This window comes from Somniosus microcephalus, chromosome 2 (assembly GCF_052327205.1).
Source record: "Somniosus microcephalus isolate GS21.2 chromosome 2, FLI_Smic_1.0, whole genome shotgun sequence".
NCBI lineage: Eukaryota > Metazoa > Chordata > Chondrichthyes > Squaliformes > Somniosidae > Somniosus > Somniosus microcephalus.
In genome coordinates, this window is record NC_140988.1 from 344,092,999 (window position 1) to 344,120,201 (window position 27,203).

Below are 27,203 nucleotides of genomic sequence, written 5' to 3' on the forward strand. Positions count from 1 at the left end.
TCAGAGAATCATGTCAGATGTTTACAGGTAACCTTTCCAACTGCCATTTATCACACCTCGGCAGAGAGATGATCACAGCTGTGCTGAAGGGCAGCACGGAGAGATAATCACCGTGCTGCCCTTCTGGCTGAAGATGGTTGCGAACACTTCAGCCTTGTCTCTTGCATGCTGGGCTCCACCATCATTGAGGATGGGGATATTGATGGAGCCTCCTCCTCCCGTTAGTTGTTTAATTGTCCAGCACCATTCACGACTGGATGTGGCAGCTTTGATCTGATCCATTGTTTGTGGAATAGCTTAAGGATGCTGCTTCTGTTTATCATGCATGTAGTCCTGTGTTGCAGCTTCTCCAGGTTGGCACCTCATTTTTAGGTATGCCTGGTGTTGCTCCCACCATGTTCTTCTATGCTCTTCATTGAACCAGGGTTGGTCCCCTGGCTTGATGGTAGAGTGAGATATGCCAGGCTTGTGGTAGATACAATTCTGCTGATGCTGATGGCCCATAGCGCCTCATGGATGCCCAGTTTTGAGCTGCTGGATCTGTTCTGAATCTATTCCATTTAGCGCGGTGGTAGTGCCACACAACACAATGGAGGGTGTCCTCAGTGTGAAGATGGGACTTCATCTCCACAAGGACTGTCTGGTAGTCACTGCTACCAATACTGTCATGGACAGATGCATCTGCGACAGGTAGATTGGTGAGGACGAGGTCAAGTAGTTTTTTCCCTCGTGTTGGTTTTCTTACCACCTGTCGCAGAAGCTATGTCCTAAAGGACTCGGCCAGCTCGGTCAGTAGAGGTGCTACCGAGCCGCTCTTGCTGATGGACATTGAAGTCCCCCACCCAGAGTACAAAGTACACCTGCGACAATACGGCACTTCCCCAGTACTGAGTGTTGGCTTAGGTGGTGAACTCTACTGCTGGTGTGAGGCAGGGATTTAACCTTCTGACCTAGATGAGAGTGCTGCTAAGGTGTGTAGGAGAGAAAGAAACAAAGGAAGAACTTGCCTTAATACAGCACCTTTTCATGACTTCAGGACCTCAAAAAGCGCTTCACAGCCAATGAAGTGCTTTTGAAATGTAGTCACTAGTGTAATGTAGGGGAGAGAGGTTAAATCAAGTAGTGGTGGTTAGATGAGGCCAAGCTTGTAGGGTGACGGTTAAATTAAGGAAGGTATAGCGTTTGAGGTCTTGGGAAAGGATGATTTGGAGTACAGATGGTGCAGTGAATTGTTTTCAACAGAGCTAAAATGCAGAGTGGAAGGAAATGTATGTACAGCAGCATATTTAGAGCTTAAGAACAAGAGTTCAATATTCAGTGAAACACAGACTCTGGTATTATTGGTAAAATAGCGAAAGAGAAAGAATAATGAGACGAGAGTGAAGTTGGAGGCAGGAAGTAAGGAGCATTGTCTATCAGACAGCAAGCTTTTGCTATTCCACACATCACATTACCAGAACCCGCGTGCACCAAATAGTGCTTGATCTATGCTTGTTCTAATAATGTTCAACCATGTCAGTAACCAAGTATATTTTAAGTGAGTTAATAAACGTCATTAACTGTTTCTACTGGTTTATTTGTGAGGCTTGCCTGTTTCTGTACTCATGTCTTCTAGTTTATTTGCATCTTAATGTGTCGTTGAGAAGGACAGTAACTCTAACCCATTGTTTTTTTTTGTCTCCCTCCCCCAGGTATCCACCAGGTGTTGTCGGGGTGCCTCCCACTGGAATGCCACCAGCAGTAGAAGGAATAGTTCCCAGTGCTGTGCAGTTGTCGCACAGCCTCTCCACAGTCGCCCACCCACCACACGCCCCTTCCCCGGGGCAAACAGTCAAACCGGAGTCTGACAGAGATCACACAGGTGACCAATTGTAGCCAGATGGACTGCATTCCTGACCCGAGACCTTCACCATCAGAGAAGTTCAGGAAACACCTGCTTGTTGAATAATGGTGAACAATGGACTATGGAAATAACTGAGCTTAGAAACTGGTCCAACTTCAGATAAAGATGTGGGAGAGAAGAAGAAATTTGATAAATTTGTTCCTCCGTTAAATTGTAGCTTGCCCCTGTCCAGTGGACTGATTAACTGTTTCTGTGTCATATGGGTTCCCTGTGAGCAAGAAAAGTTCTAGTAGTTAATTCTATCATGAATGTACTATGTCTGTGTACAGTTTTAGAACTTAAGGGTTTGTTCGCTTAGCTGTGAAACAGAAACCAAGGGAGATATTCAGTAAAACTGATTTTTTGAAAAGAAAACAATCTTTCTTTTATACATTAAATTCACGCCCAAAAAGAGGCAGTTTTCAGACGTCTCAGGAAACAAAGGTAAATTCCCACCTATTTTGTGTTACATGCCATGCAGTGCATTGTTTTGTAACTGCTTGTCTTTTTTTTTAGTATCAGCTAGTAAAATCAACACTCTCTTCTTGATTCATTTTCTTTTCAGCATGAATTCCCATTATTTTTCTGGGGGCTGAGGAGAATGTTGCAAAGAGATTTTGAAAACAAAGTTTCATACGAAGCAGCACTATGCTTACTGTCACCAGTTTAAATGTATATCATTGGTGGTATGCGTACAGGCACTAGACTACTGGAAAGTAGCAGCATTTCTTTGCCTACATCAATTCCTGTTAATGTGGTAGGCTAGCAATATTTTGGTTGAAATAATCATGTTTGTGACTGTAACCATTTGTATGAATTATTTTAAAGAAATAAAACAAAAAGACAGAAAATGTTGTGTGTCATTTCACACTATTATTTTTCCTGTACCCACTTTTGGTATATATTGGATATTTGGGATAAATATTTCTTAATTTGGGCTTTATTCTACCTTAAAGTAAACTAATACAGCGTATCAATAACAATAACTTGCATTTATATAGTGCCTTTAATATAGAAAAATGTCACACTGTGCTTCGAGGAGAGGCAAGGAAAAAATGGATGGCAAACAAAGAAGGGAGGTATTAAAAGCTTGGTCAAAGACATGGGTTTTAAGTTGGCTTTTAAAGGAGGAAAGTGAGGCAGAGGTTTGGCATTTGAAGCGTGTGGAACTTGGGGAGTTGAAGGCACACCTAACCCCCATTGGTGGGGCTAAGGCAGGGAGAAGCACGAGGCCAAAGTCGGAGGAACGGAGAGTTCGGAGGTGTGCTAACAACGCTGAAGAAGGTGTCGAGAGTTAGGGAGGGGAGAGGCAATGGGGAGAATGTAAACACAAGAATAAAAGGTTTAAATCTGAAGTGTTGGGGGACCATGAACCAAAGTATGTCAGGTAGGAAAAGGGTGATAAGTAAATTGGACTTGGCCTGGGAGATGATACGGCAGCAGAGTTTTCAGAGGGTGGAGAATGGGATGCTGGCCAGAAGACAATTGGAATAATTGAGTATGACAAAGGATTGGATGAGGGCTTCAGCAGCAGATGAGTTGAGATCTTAGAGGTGGAATTTCACGGTCTTTGTGATGGCGAGAATATAGGAAGAAGTATTGAACAGCCTGGTTCAGCCAGAGACAGTGACCGGGGAGGGGGTAGAGTCTGTGGTAAGAGCTGAAGATGATGGTTTGTGGTGTTCCAAATGTTTAGCTGGAGGAAATTGTGGTTCATTCAAGATCGAGTTTTGGACAAGCAGTCTTGACAGGTCAAAGGAGGTGAGGGATCAAGAGAGATGGCGGAGAGATAGAGCTGATTGTCATCGGTGTACATGTGTAAGGTGACCTCCTGCCGGTGATGATGTTGCCCAAGGGTATCATGAGGAAGGGATGAAGGATGGATCCTTGAGGGATTTCCCAGGTGACCGTGCAAGGGTGGGAAGAGAAGTCATTGCTAGAGATGCTCTGGCTACAGTTATAGGTATAGTAGAATCAAGCTAGCGTAGTCCCATTTGAGCTCGACAGTGGACGATAGTAGGAGAGCAGGATGGTGTGGTTAATTGTCAAAGGCTGCAGAGAGGTCAAGGAGGGATAATGCACCACAGTCACATTCATAACTTTGGTTTGTGCTGTTTTTGTGATGTGGACAGGCAGAAACCTGATTGGAGAGATTAAAATGGAGTTGCAGGAAATATGGAAATCTGTTTGAGGTGACAACACGTTCAAGGATTTGGAGAGGAAAGGGAGAATGGGATTACTGTGATAGCCTGCAAGGACAGATGATGGGGGTGATGGCAGCAGCTCTGAAGGCGAGGGGGACAGTGCTTGAGGAGAGGGAACCATTTACAATTCAGCTAGTGGGCACCAGGAAGGTCAGTTTGGTGATCAGATGATACGATGTATAACAGAGTGAATGCAATGCACAAATAATATTGTGTTACTATGATTAAGCGGTGTTCCTGGCTGTTTGGAGTTCAAGTCTTTCTGGAGGGCCTTGCAACATAGAATCTTGCAGGACAGTAGGAGGCCATTCGGCCCATTGTGCCTGTGCCGGCTCTTTGAAAGAGCTGTGCAATTAGTCCCACTCCCCTGCACTTTCCCCATAGCCCTACAAATTTTGCAAACTTAAATCATTGCAACTTTTTTAAAGGTATTTAACACTGGTCATTCAGGCAGAATCTAGATATGAAATATCTTAAGTTATAGAGGCTTTAAGCATGATATCGAATTCATTTTAAATAAAGAAATGTATGGATGTTTATATAATGTATTTTGTATGTTTTCTAAAAGCAAACTTAATGAAGAGTTGTTTAAACAAAACTATAATTCTGAAAGGTTCCAGTTATATTGTGCACTTTTGATTGAATTGTTATATTTCTGTTACTCCTCAGTTTATTCTCAAAGCGTTCTCTACCAATGATGGTGGACTTCAGTGGAACAATTGATTTTTGAAATGAAGTCTGGCAATCAAGTTTACAGCATCAATTCTGGACTTTAAGCTTTTGAACACCGCTATCCATTAGCTGTTTGGGTTTTGGGGAGCATTTACACTACAATTGTAGGAATTACTTTCACATCATACAGATGTTTCAGTTGCAGTGTGAAAGCAGCCTGAATCCAGGACCCAACCTGACACGGGAACAAAGCTCCGAGAGGAGGGAGTCTCACTCCATTTCACCCAAGAGCTAATTTGGGCCTAAACACCTGATTTGTATGATGCCAGTTTAGTGTCAGTACAAAGTCAAAACTGCTTTGCACCAACACTAAACTCCATGTGAATGCATCCTTAATACTATGGCAGACCTTCTAAGATATTGCCTGCAGTAAGTTAAATACTATGCTGTTTTGAAAAGGTAATGTACCATTTACTATAGAATATTATTCTGATGCTACAGTGAAGTTGCTGTTAATTCAACCCTGGGTTAGATCAGAGCTTATTTACGCTTCACCAACTTTGTTAAGTGTGATTTGGTCACTCGGAGGTTAGACGTTCTAGCCTAGATTTTCCGATCAGTATTTTAAAGGCAGCAGTATTGAATGTTTTGTTTGAGTAAGCCTTCATAGTTTCATTAGCATAAACCATTTCCTTTCCTCGCATTCATTCTGATTACTGACTCCATTTTGTGGACGCATTTAAGGCATTTCTCCTGCAAGTTAAATCCCTGGGTTACACTATCACAAGTAGATATAGGGCCGTGGGGAGCGACTGATGCGAGAAAGTATCTACCTGAATTTGTAATATCTGAAGATACCGCCTCTAGGATTTCCACGTTTAACCAAATCTAAAATTGGATTGGAGAGGATCGGGGATGGGATCATATTCAATTCAATTTTATTAGCCATATGTACTAGTACAATGGAATGCTTACTCCCCGTAGGGACACGTCAGCTATTTTTACAGCGCTGTGTTCAGAAAGTCAATTCTTTGGCATCCGGTGGCAGTGGGAGCACGATGTCTCTCAGCCGCTCTGTCCTCCTCGTCACCGCGGCCTCCTCACTGTTGCCGGCTCGGCTCCACGTGTGGTGGCCTGCTTCTCCCGCTCACCCTCTGGCCACCGTTCTCGGCTCCCCTCCTCCCAGTCGGACTGCGAGTTGTCGTGGCTTGTAGCTTGTTTTCTGAGGTTTGCTTCGCTGATGATGAAATTTTGTTCAAAACCTTAATAAACTAACACTGCAACATCATGAGATAAATAGATTTACATTTTTAAAAATGGACTCCTAAATGGTTTTTTTTGTTGAAATTTCTGCATAACCTACTCACTGGTCTGAAACTGGGCAGGTGAAAACCCTAACCATTTCAGAAGTGATATGTACTGTATAAATGTGGCTTGAAATCAGAGTAATGAAAAATGATAAACATATATTCTGCACTTATAGACCTTTTTGGATGTCCTGTATGTCTGTTCAGAAGGAAGTAATGGGAAGATATTCTGGAGGCATGCGATTAACTTCGTCAAAGGGCTTTATTCATCCAAACTTGCCTTGTGAGTTGAGGTAAATCCTAGAAGTTGAAATCCGTGTTACCATCTCTAATGAGTATCGGTAGGTTCAAATATTTAGGTATATATTAACATTGTGATTTTTGTAAATGTTTTTCTCTCCTCTTAAGGTTTTTCCCATGCCTGATAACTGCACAGTAGAGGATGGGCATTGCCAACTTCTTTTAGACTCGCTGTGAGGAAGTATACAGGGGTGTCTCCTGGATGGCATAAACTCACTTTGTGGGCAATCGCAGCTGTAACTAGCATATTATTCCATAGCACAAATCATTGGAACACCAACACATTCCCATTTTGCCATATTGTGAGTGATGTTGTTGCAATCATCAAATACAAGGCACCAATTAGTAAAAAGGTAGTCAAAGGAAGGGTGGAAACAGCAACAGAACTCGAGAGCAAGAAAACAGCTCTACAGAAGCCTGAAGGCCGAGGTCCAACAAAAAACTCGTGACCTAAAGAACAGATGGTGGGTAGAGAAAGCGCAGGAGATCCAGCAGCTAGCCGACAACCACGACGTGCGTGGATTCTTTAGCGCAGTCAAGACCATCTACGGCCCAAGGCCCTTCCCCACTGCGGGCCAAGAACGGAGAGGTACTCATTAAGGACAGGGAAGCAGTCAGTGCCTGCTGGAAGGAGCACTTCGACGATCTCCTTAACCACGACTCTGTCTTCGACACGAGTGTCCTCAACTCCATCCCACAGCATGCTACCCGCCACCATCTCGGCACAACCCCAGCCCGGCATGAGGTTGAAAAGGCCATCCGACAACTGAAGAACAACAAGGCCTCAGGAGCAGATGGAATCCCCGCCGAGGCACTAAAGCATAGTGGAGAAGCACTACTGGTGCAAATTCATGAACTAATTTCTCTTATCTGGAAGGAGGAGAGCATGCCAGGGGATCTCAGACGCCGTAATTGTGACCATCTTCAAGAAAGGTGACAAGTCCGATTGCGGTAATTAGAGGAGTTTCCCTGCTATCTGCCACAGGGAAAGTCATCGCAAGAATCCTCCTCAATCGCCTTCTCCCAGTGGCCGAAGAGCTTCTCCCAGAGTCGCAATGCGGATTCCGCCCACTATGAGGCACAATGGACATGATCTTCACCACACGTCAATTACAAGAGAAATGCAGGGAACAGCACCAACCGCAGTACATGGCCTTCTTTGATCTCACAAAGGCCTTTGACACTGTCAACCATGAAGGATTATGGAGTGTCCTCCTCAAATTCGGCTGCCCTCAAAAGTTTGTCACTATCCTCCGCCTGCTTCACGACACGCAAGCCGTGATCCTGACCAACAGTTCCACCACAGACCCAATTCACGTACGAGCTGGAGTCAAGCAAGGCTGTGTCATCGCAGCAATGCTCTTCTCAATCTTCCTTGCTGCAATGCTCCATCTCACCCTCAGTAAGCTCCCCACTGGAGTGGAGCTAATTTACAGAACAAACGGGAAACTGTTCAACCTCCGTTGCCTCCAGTCCAGATCCAAGGTCGTCCCATCCTCTGTCATCGAATTACAGTATGCAGACGATGCTTGCATCTGCGCTCACTCGGAGGTCGAACTCCAAACCATCGTAAACACCTTCACCGAAGCATACGAGAGGATAGGCCTTACACTAAACATCCGTAAGATAAAGATCCTCTACCAACCTGCCCCCGCCACACAGTGCTGCCCCCCGATTATCAAAATCCACGACAAGGCCTTGGACAACGTGGACCACTTTCCATACCTCGGGAGCCTACTGTCAAAAAGGGCAGACGTCGACGACGAAGTCCAACACCGCCTTCAGTGTGCCAGTGCAGCCTTTGGTCACCTGAGGAAGAGAGTGTTTGAAGACCAGGACCTCAAACCCGGCACTAAGCTCATGGTCTACAGGGCAGCAGTGATACCTGTCCTGTATGCCTCAGAGACATGGACCATGTACAGCAGGCACCTCAAAGCACTGGAGAGGTACCATCAACGCTGCCTCCGCAAGATCCTGCAAATCCATTGGCAGGATAGGCGCACCAATGTCGGTGTTCTTGCTCAGGCCAACATCTCCAGCAGCGAAGCTCTGACCACACTCAATCAGCTCAGATGGACGGGTCACATTGCCCGCATGCCCGATACGAGACTCCCAAAACAAGCGCTCTACTCTGAGCTCCGGCACGGCAAGAGAGCCCCAGGTGGGCAGAGGAAACGCTTCAAGGACACCCTCAAAGCCTCCTTTGGAAAAAGTGTAACATCCCCACTGACACCTGGGAATCCCTGGCCCAAGACCGCACAAAGTGGAGGAGAAGCATCCGGGAAGGCGCCGAACACCTCGAGTCTCTTCGCTGGGAGCAAGCGGAAGCCAAGTGCAGGCAGCGCAAGGAGCGCACGTCAACCCAAACACCCCACCCACCCGCCCCTTCAACCACCGTCTGCCCCACCTGTGACAGAGACTGTAGGTCCCGCATTGGACTAATCAGTCACCTGCGAGCTCATTTTTAATGTGGAAGCAAGTCATCCTCGGTTCCAAGGGACTGCCTAAGAAGAAGAAGAAGGGGCAGATTAGGGACCAAAAAGGAGATATTCTTGTGATGGCAGAGGGCATAGCTGAGGTATTAAGAGTACTTTGCATCTGCCTTCACTAGAGAAGAGGATGATACCAATGTAGCAGTAAAGGAGGAGGCAGTAGCGATATTGGATAGGATACAGATCGATAAAGAGGAGGTACTTAAAAGGTTGGCTGTCCTCAAAGTAGAAACATCACCCGGGCCAGATGGGATGCATCCTAGGTTACTGAGAGAAGTAAGGGTTGAAATTGCGGTGGCTCTGGCCACAATCTTTCAATCCTCCTTGGATATGGGGATGGGGCCAGAAGACTGGAGGATTGCAAATGTTGCAGCCATGTTTAAAAAAGGAGAGGGGGATAAAGCCAGTAACTACAGGCCCGTCAGCCTAACGTGGAGAACTTTTTAGAGACAATAATCCGGGACAAAATTAATTGGCATTTGGAAAAGCATAGGCTAATAAATTAAAGTCATCATGGATTTGTTAAAGGAAAATCGATATTGACTAACTCGATCAAGTTCTTTGATGGAGTAACAAAGGGTTGATGAGGGTAGTGCATGGACTTTCAAAAGGTGTTTGACAAAGTACCACATAATAGACTTGATAGCAAAATTAAAGCCCGTGGGATTAAGGGGACAGTGGCAGCATGGACAATAAAAATTTGTTAAGGGACAGAGAGCAGAGAGTTGTGGTGAACGGTTTTTCCAGACAGGAGGGAGGTATACAGTGGTGTTCCCCGGGGGTCGGTGTTGGGACCACTGCTCTTTTTGATACATATCAATGACCTGGACTTGGGTATACAGGGCATAATTTTAAAGTTTGCAGATGACATGAAGCTCAGAAATATAGTAAACAATAAGGAGGACAGTAACAGACTTCAGGAGGACATGGGCAGACTTGTGAAATGTGCAGACACATGGCAGATGAAATTTAACACAGAAGTGATACATTTTGGTTGGAAGAATGAGGAGAGGTAATATGAACTAAATGGTACAGTTTTAAAGGGGGTGCAGGAATAGAGATACCTGGGCGTGTATGTACATAAATCTTTGAAAGTGGCAGGACAAGTTGAGAAGGCTGTTAAAAAAGAATATGGTATCCTTGGCTTTATTAATAGAGGCACAGAGAACAAAAGCATGGAAGTTATGCTAAACATTTATGAAACACTGGTTAGGCCTCAGCTGGAGTATTGTGTTCAATTCTGGGCGCCACACTTTAGGAAGAATGTCAAGGCCTTGTAGAGGTTGTCGAGCAGCTTTACTAGAATGGTACTAGGGATGAGGGACTTCAGTTATGTGGAGAGATTGGAGAAGCTGGGGTTGTTCTCCTTCGAGCAGAGAAGAGTAACAGATTTAATAGAGGTGTTCAAAATCATGAACGATCGAGTAAATAAGGAGAAACCGTTTCCAGTGGCAGAAGGGTCAGTAACCAGGGGACACAGATTTAAGGTGATTGGCAAAAGAACCAAAGATGACATGAGGGAACATTTTTTTAAGCAGCGAGTTGTGATCTGGAATGCGGTGCCTGAAAGGCTGGTGGAAACAAATTCAATCGTAACATTCAAAAGGGAATTGGATATATACATGAAGGGAAAAAATTTACAGAGCTATGGGAAAGAGCAGGGGAGTGGGAGTAATTGGATCGCTCTTTCAAAGAGCTGGGACAGGCACGATGGGCCCAATTGCGTCTTTCTGTGCTGTATCATTCTATGATTCCAAGAGCAAGATGGGGTTGGCATTGTTTTTACAACTATTGAACTTAGTTGTTGGCATGAAAAACTGGAGAGATTTGTCCACAATACCCATAGACATAGTGAAAGAGGAGGCAGTAGAGACACTTGATAGGATAAACATTGATAAAGAAGAGGTATTAGAAAGGCTGGCTGTACTTAAAGTAGATAAATCACCAGGAGCAGATGAGATGCATCCTAGGATATTGAGGGCGGAAATTGCGGAGGTACTGGCCATAATATTCCAATCCTCCATAGATAGGTGGTGCCAGAGGACTGGAGAATTGCAAGTGTTACACCATTGTTCAAAAAAGGGTGTAAAGATAAACCCAGCAACTACAGGCCAGTCAGTTTAACCTCGATAGTGGGGAAGCTTTTAGAAACAGTAATCGGGGACAAAATCAACAGTCACTTGGATAGGGGTGGATTAATTAAGGAAAGCCAGCATGGATTTGTTAAAGGCAAATTGTGTTTAACTAACTTGATCGAGTTTTTGATGAGGGTAATGCGCTTGACGTAGTGTACATGAATTTCCAAAAGGCGTTCGACAAAGTGCCATATAATAGGCTTGCCAGCACAATTGAAGCCTACGGAATAAAAGGGACAGTGGCAGCATGGATACAAAATTGGCTAAGTGATAGGAAACTGTAGTGGTGAACGGTTGTTTTTCGAACTGGAGGAAGGTGTACAGTGGTGTTCCCCAGGGGTCAGTACTAGGACCACTGCTTTTCTTGATGTATGTTAATGACTTGGACGTGGGTGTACAGGGTACAATTTCAAAATTTGCAGATGACACAAAATGAGGAGGATAGTGATAGACTTCAGGAAGACATAGGCTGGTGAAATAGGCAGACTCGTGGCAGATGAAATTTAACGCAGAAAATTGTGAAGTGATGCAGTTTGGTCGGAAGAATGAGGAGAGGCAATATAAACTAAAGGGTACAATCCTAAAGGGGGTGCATGAACAGAGACCTGGGGGTATGTGTGCATAAATCATTGAAGGTGGCAGGGCAGGTTGAGAAAGCAGTTAAAAAGGCTTACGGGATCCTGGGCTTCATGAATAGAGGTATAGAGTACAAAAGTGTGGAAATTATGATGAACCTGTATAAAACAGTGGTTCAGCCCCAACTGGAGTACTGTGTCCAATTCTGGGCACCACACTTTAGGAGGATGTGAAGGCCATAAGGTGCAAAAAAGATTTAAAAAGAAAAGAAAGACTTGCATTTATATAGCGCCTTTCACGACCACCAGCCATCTCGAGGTGCTTTACAGCCAATGAAGTATTTTTGAAGTGGAATTACTCTTGTAATGTGAGAAACACAGCACCCAATTTGCGCACGGCAAGCTTCCACAAACAGCAATGTGATAATGACCAGATAATCTGTTTTTGTTATGTTGAATGAGGGATAAATATTGGCCAGGACACCGGGGATAACTCCCCTGCTCTTTCTCCAAATAGTGCCATGGGATCTTTTATGTCCATCTGAGAGAGCAGTCAGGGCCTCAGTTTAACGATTCATCCAAAAGACGGCACCTCCAACAGTGCAGCACTCCCTCAGCACTGCACTGGAGTGTCAGCTTAGCTTTATGTGTTCAAGTCCCTGGAGTGGGACTTTGAACCCACAACCTTCTGGCTCTAGAGGTGAGGGTGCTACCCACTGAGCCACAGTTAACACTGAGAATTTACAAGAATGATTCCAGGAATGAGGGACTTGAGTTATGTTGATAGAATGGAGAAGCTGGGGTTGTTCTCCTTGGAGCAGAGGAGATTTGATAGAGGTGTTCAAAATCATGAGGGGTCTGGACAGGGTAGATAGAGAGAAACTGTTCCCATTGGCGGAAGGGTCGAGAACCAGAGGACACAGATGTAAGGTGATTGGCAAAAGAATCAAAGGCGACGTAAGAAAAAACTTTTTTACACAGCGAGTGGTTAGGCTCTGGAATGCACTGCCTGAAAGGGTGGTGGAGGCAGACTCAATCTTATCTTTCAAAAGGGAGTTGGATAAGTATCTGAAGGAAAAAAAATTGCAGGGCTACGGGGAAAGGGCAGGGGAGTGGGACTAACTGAGAGTCGCCACGGGCGCGATGAGCCGAATGGCCGCCTTCTGTGCTATAACCATTCTATGATTCTATGAATAGGAAATTGCAATACAGTTAGTCGGTGTCATGTTGTAAAGAACACAAGTTTTAAATTATGACTGCAGTACTTTTTGGTCAAATGAAGTACATACATAGAAGTTACAACAGGAAAGGAGTCATTTGGCCCAACCAGTCCGTGTCTGTTTATCCTCCACGTGAGCAAATAGTTCTGATCACATTTACTCACCTTGTTCCCATATCCTTTCAATCCCTTTTTCTTCATCCACCTATCCAATCTAAACTTGAATATCAACATAGTTTCTGCTTCAACCACTAAACCTGGAAGTGAATTCTACAGCCTCACAATTCTCTGTGAAAACATTTCTGCAGACTTTTGTTATAAATCTCTTACATTTAATCTTGTATCTATGGCCCCTCGTTCTTGATCCCTTAAATGTCTGTTTCCATCTTTTAAAAAAAAAATTATGTATTCATTGTTGGGTTGTGGGCGTCGTTGGCAAGGCCAATATTTATTGCTCATCCCTAATTGTCCTCGAGAAGGTGGTGGAGAGCTGTCTTCTTGAACTGCAGAGGGCAGTGTGGAAGTGTAAATAAAATGGCCAATGAACTGGCTAACAAAATGGCTTCGCATAAGGAATGAATTGCATTTCGGAAAGGGAGCAAAGAGGTACTTCAGCTTCGCAAAATGCAAGCATAGCAGAATTGGCAGTTTGCAAACTCAATAAGAAGGAAGAGGGACACCTGCTCTTTGACCTGTGTTTAGTATTAAAGAACAATAAAGGTCACGAGGGCTTGACTGCTAGATGGAAGATTGAATCATTGCAGGATATGGTTAACTAGCTATTGTACGGCATCCAATCGCGATTCGGCACCTCAAAGGCATACGCTGCAGTAAGACAAGACAGGAACTTGTGATTCAGATGGTCCGACTGGTAGAGATAAGAAGCGGAATTGAAAGAATAGGCTTTGTTTAATGGAAGTTGTTTTTTGAGAAATTAGTGTTGCTAAACCAATGATGTAATATCCACATATTATCTGGAACTTGTTTACTCCAATGTATAAATATGAGCCTCTTGTAAGCTTTCGTCGGAGTTGTAAGTATCAACCTTTGATTGTACTGCTCTCCCCTTGTGACAAGTTAAAAAAGTATGGTTTGCCAGTTACTGTGTGTCTGAGTCTTGCTCGAACTTTGACAGCAGTTAAGTGTCAACCACATTGGGTCTGAAGGTCTGGTGTCACATGTAGGCCAGACCGGGTAAGGACAGCAGCTTTCCTTCCCTAAAGGGCATTAGTAAACCAGATGGATTTTTACAACAATCTAATGGCTACTATTACTGATGCTAGCTTTTTTTAAATTCCAGATTTATTTAATTAACTGAATTTAAATTCCCCAGCTGTCGTGGGATTTGAACTCATATCTCTGGATCATTAGTCCAGGCCTCTGGATTACTAGTCCAGTAAAAAAGTCACTATGCTACTGCACCTGTAATGCAATTATTCCCGCCCTTTAAAGCTACTTCACCTGAACAACAACTTGCATTTATATAACGCCTTTAATATCGAAAAAAAGTCACAAGGCGCTTCACAGATGCATAGTGACACCAAGCCAAAGAAGGAGATTTTAGGGGGGGGGGAGACTCGAGGCTTGGTCAGAGATGAGTTTTAAGGAGGGTCTTGGGGGAGAAAGTGAGGTGGAAAAGCAGAGAGGTTATGGGGGGGGGGGGGATTCCAGAGGTTAGGGCCTAAATGGCTGAAGGCACGGCCACCACTGGTGAGATGAAGAGAATGGGGAATGTGTAAGAGGCCAGAGTTGGAGGAGCTCAGAGTTCTTGGAGGGTTGTAGGGCTGGAGGAGTTTACAGAGATAGGGAGGGACAAGGTCATGGAAGGATTTTAACGTACGGATGAGAATTCTAATTTGGAGGCATTTGTGGATGGGGTGCCAATGTAGGCCAGCGAGGACCGGTGTGAATGGTGAACGGAAATTGTTGCGGGTTAGAATATGCGCAGCAGGGTTTTGGATGAGCTGAAGTTTATAGAGGGTTGATGGCACTTGGTCTTGACTCCTTGTGTGCAATGCTACAGGAGATCAACTCGTTATACATTAAAAATCTTGCACGTGAAACTTACTGTCCACATTAACTTTGCTGCCTATGTCAAAATTCTTGAGTCATGTTTTTTTATGTCAACATTTATAATGGGAAATCCCTCTGTCAATGTGTCGATATTTTATGAGCTAAGTCTGTCAACATTTTATAATGAGAACAGCCATTAAACATTTACCTGTCATTTTGTAATTAAATGCCTCTCATCATTAAGTGTCACTATTGCATGAATGTAAGAAGTCACACAACACCAGGTTATAGTCCAACAGTTTTATTTGAAATCACAAGCTTTCGGAGCGCTGCTCCTTCGTCAGGTGGTGAAGAGATGCATAAAGACACAGCTCATATAGTCACAGAATAATGCCAGATGATTACAGGTAATCTTTCTAACTGCCATTTATCACACCTCGGCAGAGAGATAATCACAGCAATCAAAGGTGTGAATGGTGTCCAAACAGGTCAGTCAGGAAAACATTACATCAAAGAACAATGAGGTGGGGTCACAAGGGGTCAAATGGTCTATGAAAAATAAAAAACAGACAAAAAAAACTTTTTTTTGCTGGAAATCACAGCAGGTCCGGCCGCATCTGTGTAGAGAGAACAAGCCAACGACGACTTGAGTCTGGATGACCCTACGTCAGGTGGGGTTACATGTAGCGTGACCTGAACCCAAGATCCCGATTGAGGCCGTCCTCATGAGTGCGGAACTTGGCTATCAGTTTCTGCTCTACGATTTTGCGTTGTCGTGTGTCTCAAAGGCTGCCTTGGAGAATGCTTACCCGAAGATCGGAGGCTGAATGTCCTTGACTGCTGAAGTGTTCCCCGACTGGGAGGGAACACTCCTGCCTGGCGATTGTTGTGCGGTGTCCGTTCATCCGTTGTCGCAGTGTCTGCATGGTCTCGCCGATGTACCATGCTCCGGGGCATCCTTTCCTGCAATGTATGAGGTAGACAACATTGGCCGAGTCACATGAGTATGTACCATGTACCTGGTGGGTGGTGTCCTCACGTGTGATGATGGTATCTGTGTTGATGATCTGGCATGTCTTGCAAAGGTTGCCGTGGCAAGGTTGTGTGGTGTCGTGGTCGCTGTTCTCCTGAAAGCTGGGTAATTTGCTGCGAACGATGGTCTGTTTGAGGTTAGGCGGCTGTTTGAAGGCGAGTAGTGGAGGCATGGGGATGGCCTTAGCGAGGTGTTCATCGTCATCGATGACATGTTGAAGGCTGCAAAGAACATGGCATAGTTAGTTAGAAATAGATAGTTTCCTAGAAGTAAAGGGAATTAAGGGTTACGGGGAGCGGGCAGGAAATTGGACATGAGTCTAGGTTCGGAATGGTCATGGCCCTGTGGGTAGTGGAGCGGGCCCAGGGGCCGTGTAGCCTGGTTCTGCTCCTACTTCTTGTGTTCTAATTCTGTGTTAGATTTCAGGAGATGGTTTTATTCCTGTTCCTGGCTGGGGTGGAGATCGCCTTTTATAGAAGGTAAGTACTGTAGAAAATATAGGGACAGAGTGATCTGGACGAGTTTCGATCACCTAGATGGGTCGGAGAGGAATTTCCCAGATTTTTTTCTCCCAAATTGGCCATTGGGTTTTATATCTGGTTTTTCGCCTCTCCCGGGAGATCACATGGGTTTGGGTGGGATGGAGAGTGATAGAAGATTTGAGGTTAGGATCAGATCAGCCATGATCTTATTGAATGGTGGAGCAGGCTCGAGGGGCCGATTGGCCTACTCCTGCTATTTCTTATGTTCTTATGCTCCGGGGAAGTACTGGATGACGAAGGGTACTCTGTTGGTTGTGTCCCGTGTTTGTCTTCTGTGGAGGTCTATGCGATTTTTTGCTGTGGCCCGTCGGAACTGTCGATCGACGAGTCGAGCGTCATATCCCGTTCTTACGAGGGCGTCTTTCAGCGTCTATAGGTGTCCATCGCGTTCCTCCTCGTCTGAGCAGATCCTGTGTATTCGCAGGGCTTGTCCATAGGGGATGGCTTCTTTAACGTGGTTAGGGTGGAAGCTGGAGAAGTGGAGCATCCTGAGGCTGTCCGTGGGCTTGCGGTAGAGTGAAGTGCTGAGGTGTCCATCTTTGATAGAGATTCGTGTGTCCACGAATGAAACCGATTCTGAGGAGTACTCCATGGTGAGTTTGATGGTGGGATGGAACTTGTTGATGTTATCGTGTAGCCTTTTCAGTGATTCTTCGCCGTGGGAAGAAAATGTCGTCGATGTATCTGGTGTATAGCATTGGTTGGAGGTCCTGTGCAGCGAAGAAGTCTTGCTCGAACTTGTGCATGAAGATGTTGGCGTATTGGGGTGCGAATTTGGTCTCCATGGCTGTTCCATGTGTTTGAATAAAGAACTGGTTGTCGAAGGTAAAGACATTGTGGTCAAGGATGAAACGGATGAGTTGTAGGATGGCGTCTGGAGATTGGCTGTTGTTGGTGTTGAGTACTGAGGCTGTCGCAGCGATGCAAAATGTTTTTTTGTCTTTTTTGTTTTTCTTAGACCCCAGCATCTGCAACATTTGACCCCTTGTGACCCCACCTCATTGTTCTTTGATGTAATGTTTTCCTGACTGACCTGTTTGGACACCATTCACACCTTTGATTGCTGTGATTATCTCTCTGCCAAGGTGTGATAAATGGCAGTTAGAAAGATTACCTGTAATCATTTGGCATTATTCTCTGACTATATAAGCTGTGTCTTTATGCATCTCTTCACTTCACCTGACGAAGGAGCAGCGCTCCGAAAGCTTGTGATTTCAAATTTCAAATAAAACTGTTGGACTATAACCTTGTGTTGTGTGACTTCTTACATTTGTCCACCCCTGTCCAACACCGGCATCTCCACACCATGGCTACTATTGCATGAGTTGCCGATGTCTGCCCATCATTGTTTTTTCACCTGATGTCCAGTGATTCTTAGCCCAAGTGTTTTAACATAATCTTTCAGGCTTTTCACCTGGCTTTTGGAGAACCGAGAATCCCCAACCCACCTGGCCTGTTGGTGACCACCCAATTCTGATTTCTGGCCTCAGGCTAAGGCTTAATCACTCACCCATCTGCCTTGTTCTTTTCTTAGGCAGTAGTGGGCTCGCCTTGAGACTAGGACTTGGGCCTACCCACCCAACCTATCTGCCCATTAGATTGGTGTTGACGTTATCTCCCACTACCAACACCCCCCCCCCCCCCAACCCAGCTGTATGGTTTTGTAACCTTGGTAAGTGAACACAAGTGCTGAATTCCAGAGGTGAGGTGAGAGTGACTGCCCTTGACATCAAGGCAGCATTTGTCCAAGTGTGGTACCAAGGATCCCCCATAAAACTGGTCAGTGGGGATCAGGGGAAAACTCTCCAATGGCTGGAGTTATATCTGGCACAAAGAAAGATGGTCATGGTTATTGGATGCAAGATCTGAACAACATCCGTGCATGCGCTGATAAGTGGCAAGTAACATTTGCAGCACGAAAGTGCCAGCCAATGCCCATCTCCAACAAGAAAAATCTCAACCACTTCCTCTTGACATCCAAACAGCATTACAATCACCGAATCCCCCACCATCAACATCCTGCCGATCACCATTGACCATAAACTCAACTGGACCAACCAAATAAATGCCAGAGGCTGGATATTCTGCAGCGAGTGACTCATCTCCTGACTCCCCAAAGCCTCTCCACCACCTACAAGGCACAAATCAGGAGTGCGATGGAATACTCTCCACTTGCCTGGATGAGTGCAGCTTTCACAACATTTAAGAAGCTCGACACCATCCAGGACAAAGTAGTCAGCTTGATCGGCACCCCATCCACTGGCTTAAACATCCCTCCATCACCAGCGTACCATGGCCACTGTGCGTATTATCCACAAGATGCACTGCAGCAACTCGCCAAGGCTTCTTCGCAGCACCTCCCAAACCCACAACCTCTACCACCTAGAAGGACAAGGGCTGCAGGCGCATGCAGGCGCCATCACCTCCAAGTTCCATTCAAAGTCACACACTATTCCGACTTGAACATATATCAATGCTCCTTCATCGTCGCTGGGACAAAATCCTGGAATCCCTCCCTAACAGCACTGTGGGATTACCTTCACCACATGGACTGCAGCGGTTCAAGAAGGAGGCTCACCACCACCTCCTCAAGGGCAACCAGGGATGAGCAATAAATGTTGGCCTTGCCAGTGAGGCCCACATCCCAAGAATGAATTTTTATAAAGTAGTCAGGCCTTGAGCTTATCACCTTCGCTCTTCCACCACCCCCCCCCCCCCCCCACCGCCGCATTACGGCCACACGATCTCTGACCAGCCCCATCAATCCTTTCCCCTGAAGCTCTTTTCCGAGTCTCTGAATTTCACACTAGCTGAACAAACACTGAAGTCTTTTCAAACACTCAGTGATTATATTGTACAAATATATATCTAGTATTAGCTCTTTAATTGACTGAACAAACTAAGAGCCAGTTACCACTTAAACAGGCTTTTTGTTTTTTAAAATTAATTTTCACACTATTCCAGGTGGCGTAATGAAATCCACCAAAGGGCCACTTGTGTAACCGAGAGAATGAGTTTTTGTACCTGTGAGAGAGACACTGAGTGTGTGAGAGAAAGTGTGTAGATGGGCTCATTTTAACTTTGGGCGATAATGTAAAACAGGGGATATCGATTCAGCTGCCCATTATACATATCTCTCCCAATTTTCATTCTGGGCTGATAATTCGTTATCACTGATTTTGCACCACTGCCCAGGATCAGTCTCACCTCCATATATGTAAAAACATGCTTCCTCGCCTCTGTTTTGAACTGGCCCTTCACCCCCATGAACCTATGCCTTCATGTCCTGTTTTTACATATTTGAAGATTTAATTTGAATCTGAAATGAAAACTTTCCAACCTCTCTGCATCTACCTGTGCGTACTGCCGTTTCTTTTCACACGGTGTTCTGCACCGTTCCGACCCACCAGTCACTGGGTGCAATACTGCTACTAAAATCCCTACAGGTTATAGTTCAAAGTTTATAGCTGCAGGGGAGTCGCAATCGCAAGTAAGACGTATACTTTTCATTATGAGAATCAGATCCAAGGATTTCATTTGAGTGCATTTCTATCAAATTTGCTGTGACTGATTGCAACAGATGATTAATTTATTTGTCTACATCTGGCAAAAAAATCTCAATAGTTGATGGACGGCGGAGTTTCAACCCTCGTAAGTATTGCACTTCAGATGCGGACAGTACATATGGGTTGAAGAGGCAACTAGATGCGTTTCTGGAACGAGAAGGGATTGAGAGATATGAGGAAAGGTGGGAATCATCTACCAAACAGGGACAGGCTGACTGGGCTTAACGGTCCTTTTTGGTTCCTGAAGATTCCTGTGTTCTTACTCCTTTTACTGTATTTAATCAAACGCTTAATTCTGTAAGAATTCCTGAAGACCAGCACTTAAATAAAAATCCCAGGGATGCATTTGTAGTAGTTTGTGCATGTGCACAATAAAAGAAAATATGTATGCGCGTTTAATGATACTGAGGAAGGAGTCTCTTCTCTTTTGATAGTGTAGATTCAGGTGCAGCAGAACTGAAAGGTTTTATGATCCTGTAAACCTTCATTGCATTGGCTCATTTATTTTTCAGATCTTCGAGTCAACACACTTGGTGAAGAAGACTTTGTGCATATAGGAAGTTTGCATTCCATTGAACGCTGCCTTGGCTTTATTAGTGATTTATGGACATGTAATAGAACAGGGTCATTCTCGCACATAAAATCTTCTGAATCGGAGCAGTTTCAAGGATGCTGTCGATGCAAATCAAAACTAACAGAAGGGTGACTGTAGGGAAGTGGTCAAAATGTTTCACTTCACACGGAATGTGACTACGGTATATAAAAAAACGTGCATTTATATAGCGCTTTTCACAACCTCCCAAAGCACTTTACAGCTAATGAAGCAAGCTCCTACAAACAGCAATGTGATAATGACCAGATAATCTGCTTTTAGTGATGTTGGTTGAGGGATAAATATTGGCCAGGACACCGTGGATAACTCCCCTGCTCTTCTTCGAAACAGTGCCATGAGATCTTTTACATCCACCTGAGAGGGCAGACAGGGCCTCGGTTTAACATCTCATCCAAAAGACGGCACCTCTGACAGTGCGGCACTCCCTCGGAGTGTCAGCCTGGATTTTGTACACAAGTCCCTTGAACCCACAAACCTTCTGACTCAGAGGCGAGGGTGCTACCCACTGAGCCACAGTTGACACTGTATATATGGTAATCTCTTCAAGCTGAAACAATGATCCAACTATTCCTGCATTATCCAGAAGGGAGGAAAATATTAATAATGTGTAAAATGTCAGACATAAGCTGCACACACAGACAAGCATAATTAACCTTCCCTTCACAAGGTTAAATAAGAAAACCATCAAAAAGGGAATAGTATTTAGAAGAACAATTGCGGGAAATAAAGAGAGACTATAATCCAAAAAAGCTGATTGATTGTGCCGTGTTAGAGGCCCATATGGTGCTGTTATGATAGCAACTCAAAGCACTTAAATATAATTGTTGAAAATCTTCTATGCAAGGCAGGCTGCAAGTATTGGCTATGTCAGGAAGGGCGGCTAACTGGCAGTTTCCCACAGAGAGGGGTGTGTCACATAACCCAAGCACCTCAGATAAATTGGCAGTGACTGTGCTGGAGGTGGGGGTGTCTCTTGCCTGCCCTCAGGGCTGGGGCATGTGCAAGTAAAGTGTGTGTGTATGTATATATATATTCCAGTGGGCCCTTCGTGTGTTAAAAATAAAAATAATAATTGTAGATTTCCCAGTGCTGATTTATTGCCCTTTTATATTTTGGCACTAACTGGATCTCTCTCCAGTCCATGGGAACAATTCCAGACCACAGTGAGCTGTTAAATATAGATTGATACCAAATTAGGAGGGGATTGAAGTCAGGTGAAACAGCCAGGGACCCATACGATGAGTTAGGTAAGTGAGCAGATCACTGGCAGTTGAAATTTAATATAGATGTGGACTTTCAAAGGACGTTTGATAAAGTACCACATATTCGGCTTGTTAGCAAAATTGAAGCCCGGGATAAAAGGGGCAGTAGCAGCACGGATACAAAATTGCCCAAGGGATAGAAAACAGAGAGTTGTGGTGAATGGTTGTTTTTCGGACTGGAGGGAGGTATACAGTGGAGTTCCCCAAGGTTCAGTACTAGGACCACTGCTGTTTTTGATATACATTAATGACTTGGACTTGGGGGTACAAGGCACAATTTCAAAATTTGCAGTTGACACGAAACTTGGAAGTGTAGTAAACAGTGCGAAAGATAGTAATAGACTTCAAGAGGACGTAGACAGGCTGGTGGAATGGGTGGACTCGTGGCAGATGAAATCCAACAGTAAAGTGTGAGGTGATACATTTTGGTGGGAAGAATGAGGAGAGACAATACATGCTGAATGGTACAATTTTAAAGGGGGTGCAAGAGGAGAGAGACCTGGGGGTGTTTGTACACAAACCTTTGAAGGTGGCAGGACAGGGTAACAAAGCAGTTAATAAAGCATAGGGGATCCTGGGCTTTATAAATAGAGGCATAGAGTACAAAAGCCAGGAAGTGATGCTAAACCTACATTAAATACTAGTTCAGCCCCAGCTGGAGTATTGTGTCCAATTCTGGGCTCCACACTTTAGGAAGAACGTGAAGGCTTTGGAGAGGGTGCAGAAGAGATTTACAGGAAACTCTTTGGTATCCGGCACCGACGGGACCAGGATGGTGCCAGTTGATTAAAAATTCTGGATGACGGAGAGGGTTATTTACCGAGGCTATTTTTAACAAAGAAAAATTAAAAAACCAAGAAATGTGCAGTATACAGTAATTGGGTACTCACGTACAGAATGTTGTGTTAAATGGATGGTGGAAGATGCTTGATTAAGTACAGTACTGCCAGTTGAGGGTAATGCAATGCAATGACTACCAGCAGCGTGGGAGACACACAGTACCCCTGTAAAATGGCGGAACAGAAGAGACTACCGGCAGCGTGGGAGAGTCAGACTCCTGTTATTGAGGTGTTCGGACTTCCGACAGCGCCAAGAAGCCAAGTAGTGGCAGTTTGGAGAACTACCCCCACTGACTAACTCGGCCACCGTGGGAGACTCGGACTCGGCAACATTGCCGGTTATTGAGGTGTTGTTTTCGGAGTGAGAATTTTGCCGGTTAATAGAGAATTCCGGATATTTAGGTGTCGTTTAAACAAGAGTTTCCTGTACTTGAATGGTTCCAGGGATGAGGGACTTCAGTTACGTGGATAGACTGGAGAAGCTGGGGTTGTTCTCCTTAGAGCAGAGAAGGCTAAGAGGAGATTTGATAGAGGTGTTTAAAATCATGAAGGGTTCAGGTAGAGTAAAGAAAAACTGTTTCCAATGCTGAAAGGTCGATAACCAGAGGGCACAGATTTAAGGTGATTGGCAAAAAGAGCCAGAGACGACATTTGGAAAAACGTTTTTACTGAACGAGTGGTTAGGATTTGGAATGCACTGGCTGATAGGGTGCTGGATACAGAGTCAATAGTAGCCTTCAAACAAGAATTGGATAAATACTTGAAGGAGAGAAAATTGCAGGAAAATGGGGAAAGAGCGGGGGAGTGGGACTAACTGGATTGCTCTTCGAAAGAGTCGGCTTGATGGGCCGAATGGCCTCCTTCTGTGCTGTGCTATTCTATGTACAAGTGTAAGGCATTTCATATTGGAAGAAAGAAATGGGTAACATAAATACTCTGAAAATATTGTAGTCTGAAGGAGACCTGAGGCATTAGTAAACTTGGTGCTTAATATACGAACATACGAAGTTGGTGGGCAGAAAAAGACCAGTCGGTCTGTCAAGCCTGCCCCACACCATGATGGCTGGAGCATCATGATGAAACGCTTCCTCCCTCCCTCCCTCCTCCTCCTCCCTGCTGTGTCAGAGTTTATCAAAATAAGCAGAAAGCTGAATCAGTATACAAGTCAGATGAGGTTCTGCTGAAACTGTGTAATGTTCTGGTCCGACCACACCTTGAGTATTGTCTCCAGTTTTGGTCACCAAGACATAAGGGAAATATTCAAGCCATGGGGGCAGAGAAAAAGCATGAGCCTGATCCCCCACAAAAGAGAACCAAGATGTAGGGGTGGTTAGAGTCACTTAGGTTTTTTTACCTTAAAAAAAGACAACTGAGGAGAAATAGGTGGACTATTAAATGGGATTAAAAGGTAAACCTAGAGCGTTACTTCAAAGTAAATATTAATACTAGGATGAGGGTAAATAGGTTCAAAGTGGTGAACAGCAAATGATGTCAGGATGAAAATCTTCGCACTAAGTGTAATCAACACTTGGAATAGACTTCCAGAAATAGTATTGGAGCTGAAAACCAGCCAAGAACTAGTTGAGTGGCATGGTAGAGGGACTGTAGTTCCAACAGCTAGTGCGAGGAGCTCATGGATTTGTTTGTCACTGGGGCTGAGACATCTGTTCAGCTGCCTCTGCTGCATCACTCCTTTTCCTCTTTCCCACCAAGTCACACTTCTCCCTTGCCTCAGCCCCGAACCGACATCTCTCTCTCTAGTTTCTGTCCCATCTTTCCAAGCTCATCTTGTCCACGAGACCCACCATCCCACTCCCTTGACCCCATTCCCACTAAACTCCAGACCAGCAAATGCCCCTTCCTGGCCCCATGCTAGCTGACATTGTAAATTGTTCCCTCTCCTGCGTTATTGTCCCTCTCCCTTAAAACCACTGTTACCATCCATTCCTCAAAAATAAATCCTTGACTCCTTTGTTCTTACAAACTACTGCCATATCTCCAAATCCCCTTTCCTCTCTAACATCCTTGAATGTGTTGTCACCTCCCAAATCCATGTCCATCTTTCCCTGTTTGAATCTCTCCAATCGTGTTTCTTCCTCTGCCACAAGGCTGAAACGACCCTAAGCAAAGTCACAAATGATATAATCTGTGACTGTGGCGTTATTATGTCTCTGCACCTTCCTCAATCTCTCTGCAGGCTTTGACACAGTAAACCACAGCATCCTCCTCTGTTGCCTCTCCTCTGATGTCCAGCTCAGTGGGGCTACACTTGCTTGGTTCCACTCTTACCAATCCGGTCGCAGCCAATGTATCTCCAGCAATGGTTTCTCTTCCTGCCCCCACACCATTACCTCTGGAGTTTCCCCAAGGATCTGTCCTTGATCCCCTCCTCTTCCTTATCTACATCCTGCCTCTTGCCAACATTATTTGCAGACATGGGGTAAGATTCCAGATGTATGCTGACGGCACCCAACTCTGCCACTCCACCAACTCTCTCACCTCCTCTATTACCACTGTTTTGTCAGACTGTTTGTCTGATATCCAATCTTGGATGAGCCACAATTTCCTCCAGCTAAAGATTGGGGAGAACAAAACCATCAGCTTTGGGCCAAGCCACAAACTCCATACTCTTGCCTCTGATTCCATCCCTCTCGCGGCCAGTGCCACAGACTGAACCAGACTGTTTGAAAACACAGCATCCTTTTCACCCTGAGCTGAGTTTCTGACTTCTTATCCAATCCATCATAAAGGCCAACTACTTCCACCTCCATAACATCGCCCACCTGTGCCCTGCCTCATCTGCTGTTGAAACTCTCATCCATGCATTTCTCACCTCCTGACTCGACTATTCCAATGCTCTCCTGGCCGACCTCCCATTCTCCAGCCTCCATAAACTTCAGCTCATCCAGAACTTTGCTGCCCGTATCCTATTCCGCACTCTCCCGTCTTCGCTGACCTAAAGTAGCTCCCAGTCCCCCAAAGCCTCAAATTTAAAATTCTCATCCTTGTGCTTAAATCTGCTGTTTCTGTAACCTCCTCCAACTCTACAACCCCCTCCACCACCAATCTCTCCATTCCTCTGACAACCCCCTCTCCCTTCGTCCCAACATTGGCGGCCGTGCCTCCAGCCACCTTGACCCCAGGCTCTGGAATTCCCCCCCTAAACTCCACCGCCTCTCCACCTCCCTCTCCTCCTTTACGATTCTCCTTAAAACCTGAAAGCAAATTTCATCCCATGGTTACAGTCGCAATAAAGGGTTGTTAGTCTTGCAACAATAACTTCCGCATAATTCAGGCCTGAGTGCTTTTAAACAACAAGCTTTAATATATTGACTAATAACAGTATTGTTCTTACACAACTGTTATACAGTATTACACTAAATGAGCAGCAATTAATACAACATGTTTTTGCCACCGTACTTCAAAGTGATTAAGCTTGACCTCCGTCACCAGGCTATGATACTTCCTGACTGTCCCGCGAGCTCTAACCTTTGGAAGGGGATGCTCTATCTTAATTAGTCTGCCTTGGGCTGCACATACGCATCTCTGTCCTTATCTCCTCGACCTCCATTTAAAAAAAAATTGTTTATGGGATGTGGGCGTCGCTGACAAGGCCAGCATTTATTGCCCATCCCTAATTGCCCTTGAGAAGGTGGTGGTGAGCCGCCGCCTTGAACCGCTGCAGTCCGTGTGGTGAAGGTACTCCCACAGTGCTGTTAGGGAGGGAGTTCCAGGATTTTGACCCAGTGACGATGAAGGAATGGCGATATACATCTAAGTCAGGATGGTGTGTGACTTGGAGGGGAACTTGGAGGTGGTGGTGTTCCCATGCACCTGCTGCCCTTGTCCTTCTAGGTGGAAGAGGTCACGGGTTTGGGAGGTGCTGCCGAAGAAGCTTTGGCAAGTTGCTGCAGTGCATCTTGTAGATGGTACACACTGCAGCCACGGTACACCGGTGGTGGAGGGAGTGAATGTTTAAGGTGGTGGATGGGGTGCCAGTCTCCGCCTCATAAGCTTGTTTATTGTACTCAGGAATGCATAGACCATGCTATCAGAGTACCAGCTTACTTCTGGCCATGCATGGTGCCCTTAAATACTATAAACTAGAGCAGTTTGCCATGTTGGGTGTGTGGATCTCCGAGCAACCAGCTTTCTTATCTAGGTAAGGTCCACCTTTTGGCCTGGTTGTTGTCATAGTTTTGGAGACTTCAGTATTCTCTGTCTTTTAGCTTCTTTTTGTTCACACGCAGGGGCAAGATTCAACCCCCACCCCCGTTCTCCCCACATTCGCTTGCTGGCTACAGTGCTGGAGCAATTCCAGCTGAGCTGCCTTGGCTTTTTAAAAAAGATTTAAACCATATTCATAAAATATTCTAACAAAACCCATCTCTTCGACCAAACTTTTGGTCACTCTCCGAATAGCTCCTTCTTTTGGTCAGCCTTCATTCTTTGCCCTTGTGAAGTGCCTTGGGACGGTTTCTTTCTATGTTGAAGGTGCTATTTAAATGCAAGTTGTTGTTTTTGCTGGTCTAATATCATTCTTTCTGCC

General features: G+C 45.0%; 1 protein-coding gene across 15 annotated transcripts in view; it reads left to right on the forward strand.

Moving 5' to 3' along the window:
- ctbp1 (C-terminal binding protein 1) overlaps window positions 1-6,075 on the forward strand; it is a 346,678-nt gene extending 340,603 nt beyond the window's left edge. For all 15 annotated transcript variants that reach the window (XM_085975466.1, XM_085975465.1, XM_085975461.1 and 12 more), the window contains one exon: window positions 1,692-6,075. In XM_085975466.1, the coding sequence (XP_085831592.1) occupies window positions 1,692-1,875 (184 nt within the window). In that variant the 3' untranslated portion in view covers window positions 1,876-6,075. The remainder of the gene's footprint in view (window positions 1-1,691) is intronic.
- Window positions 6,076-27,203: the final 21,128 nt, after the last annotated feature.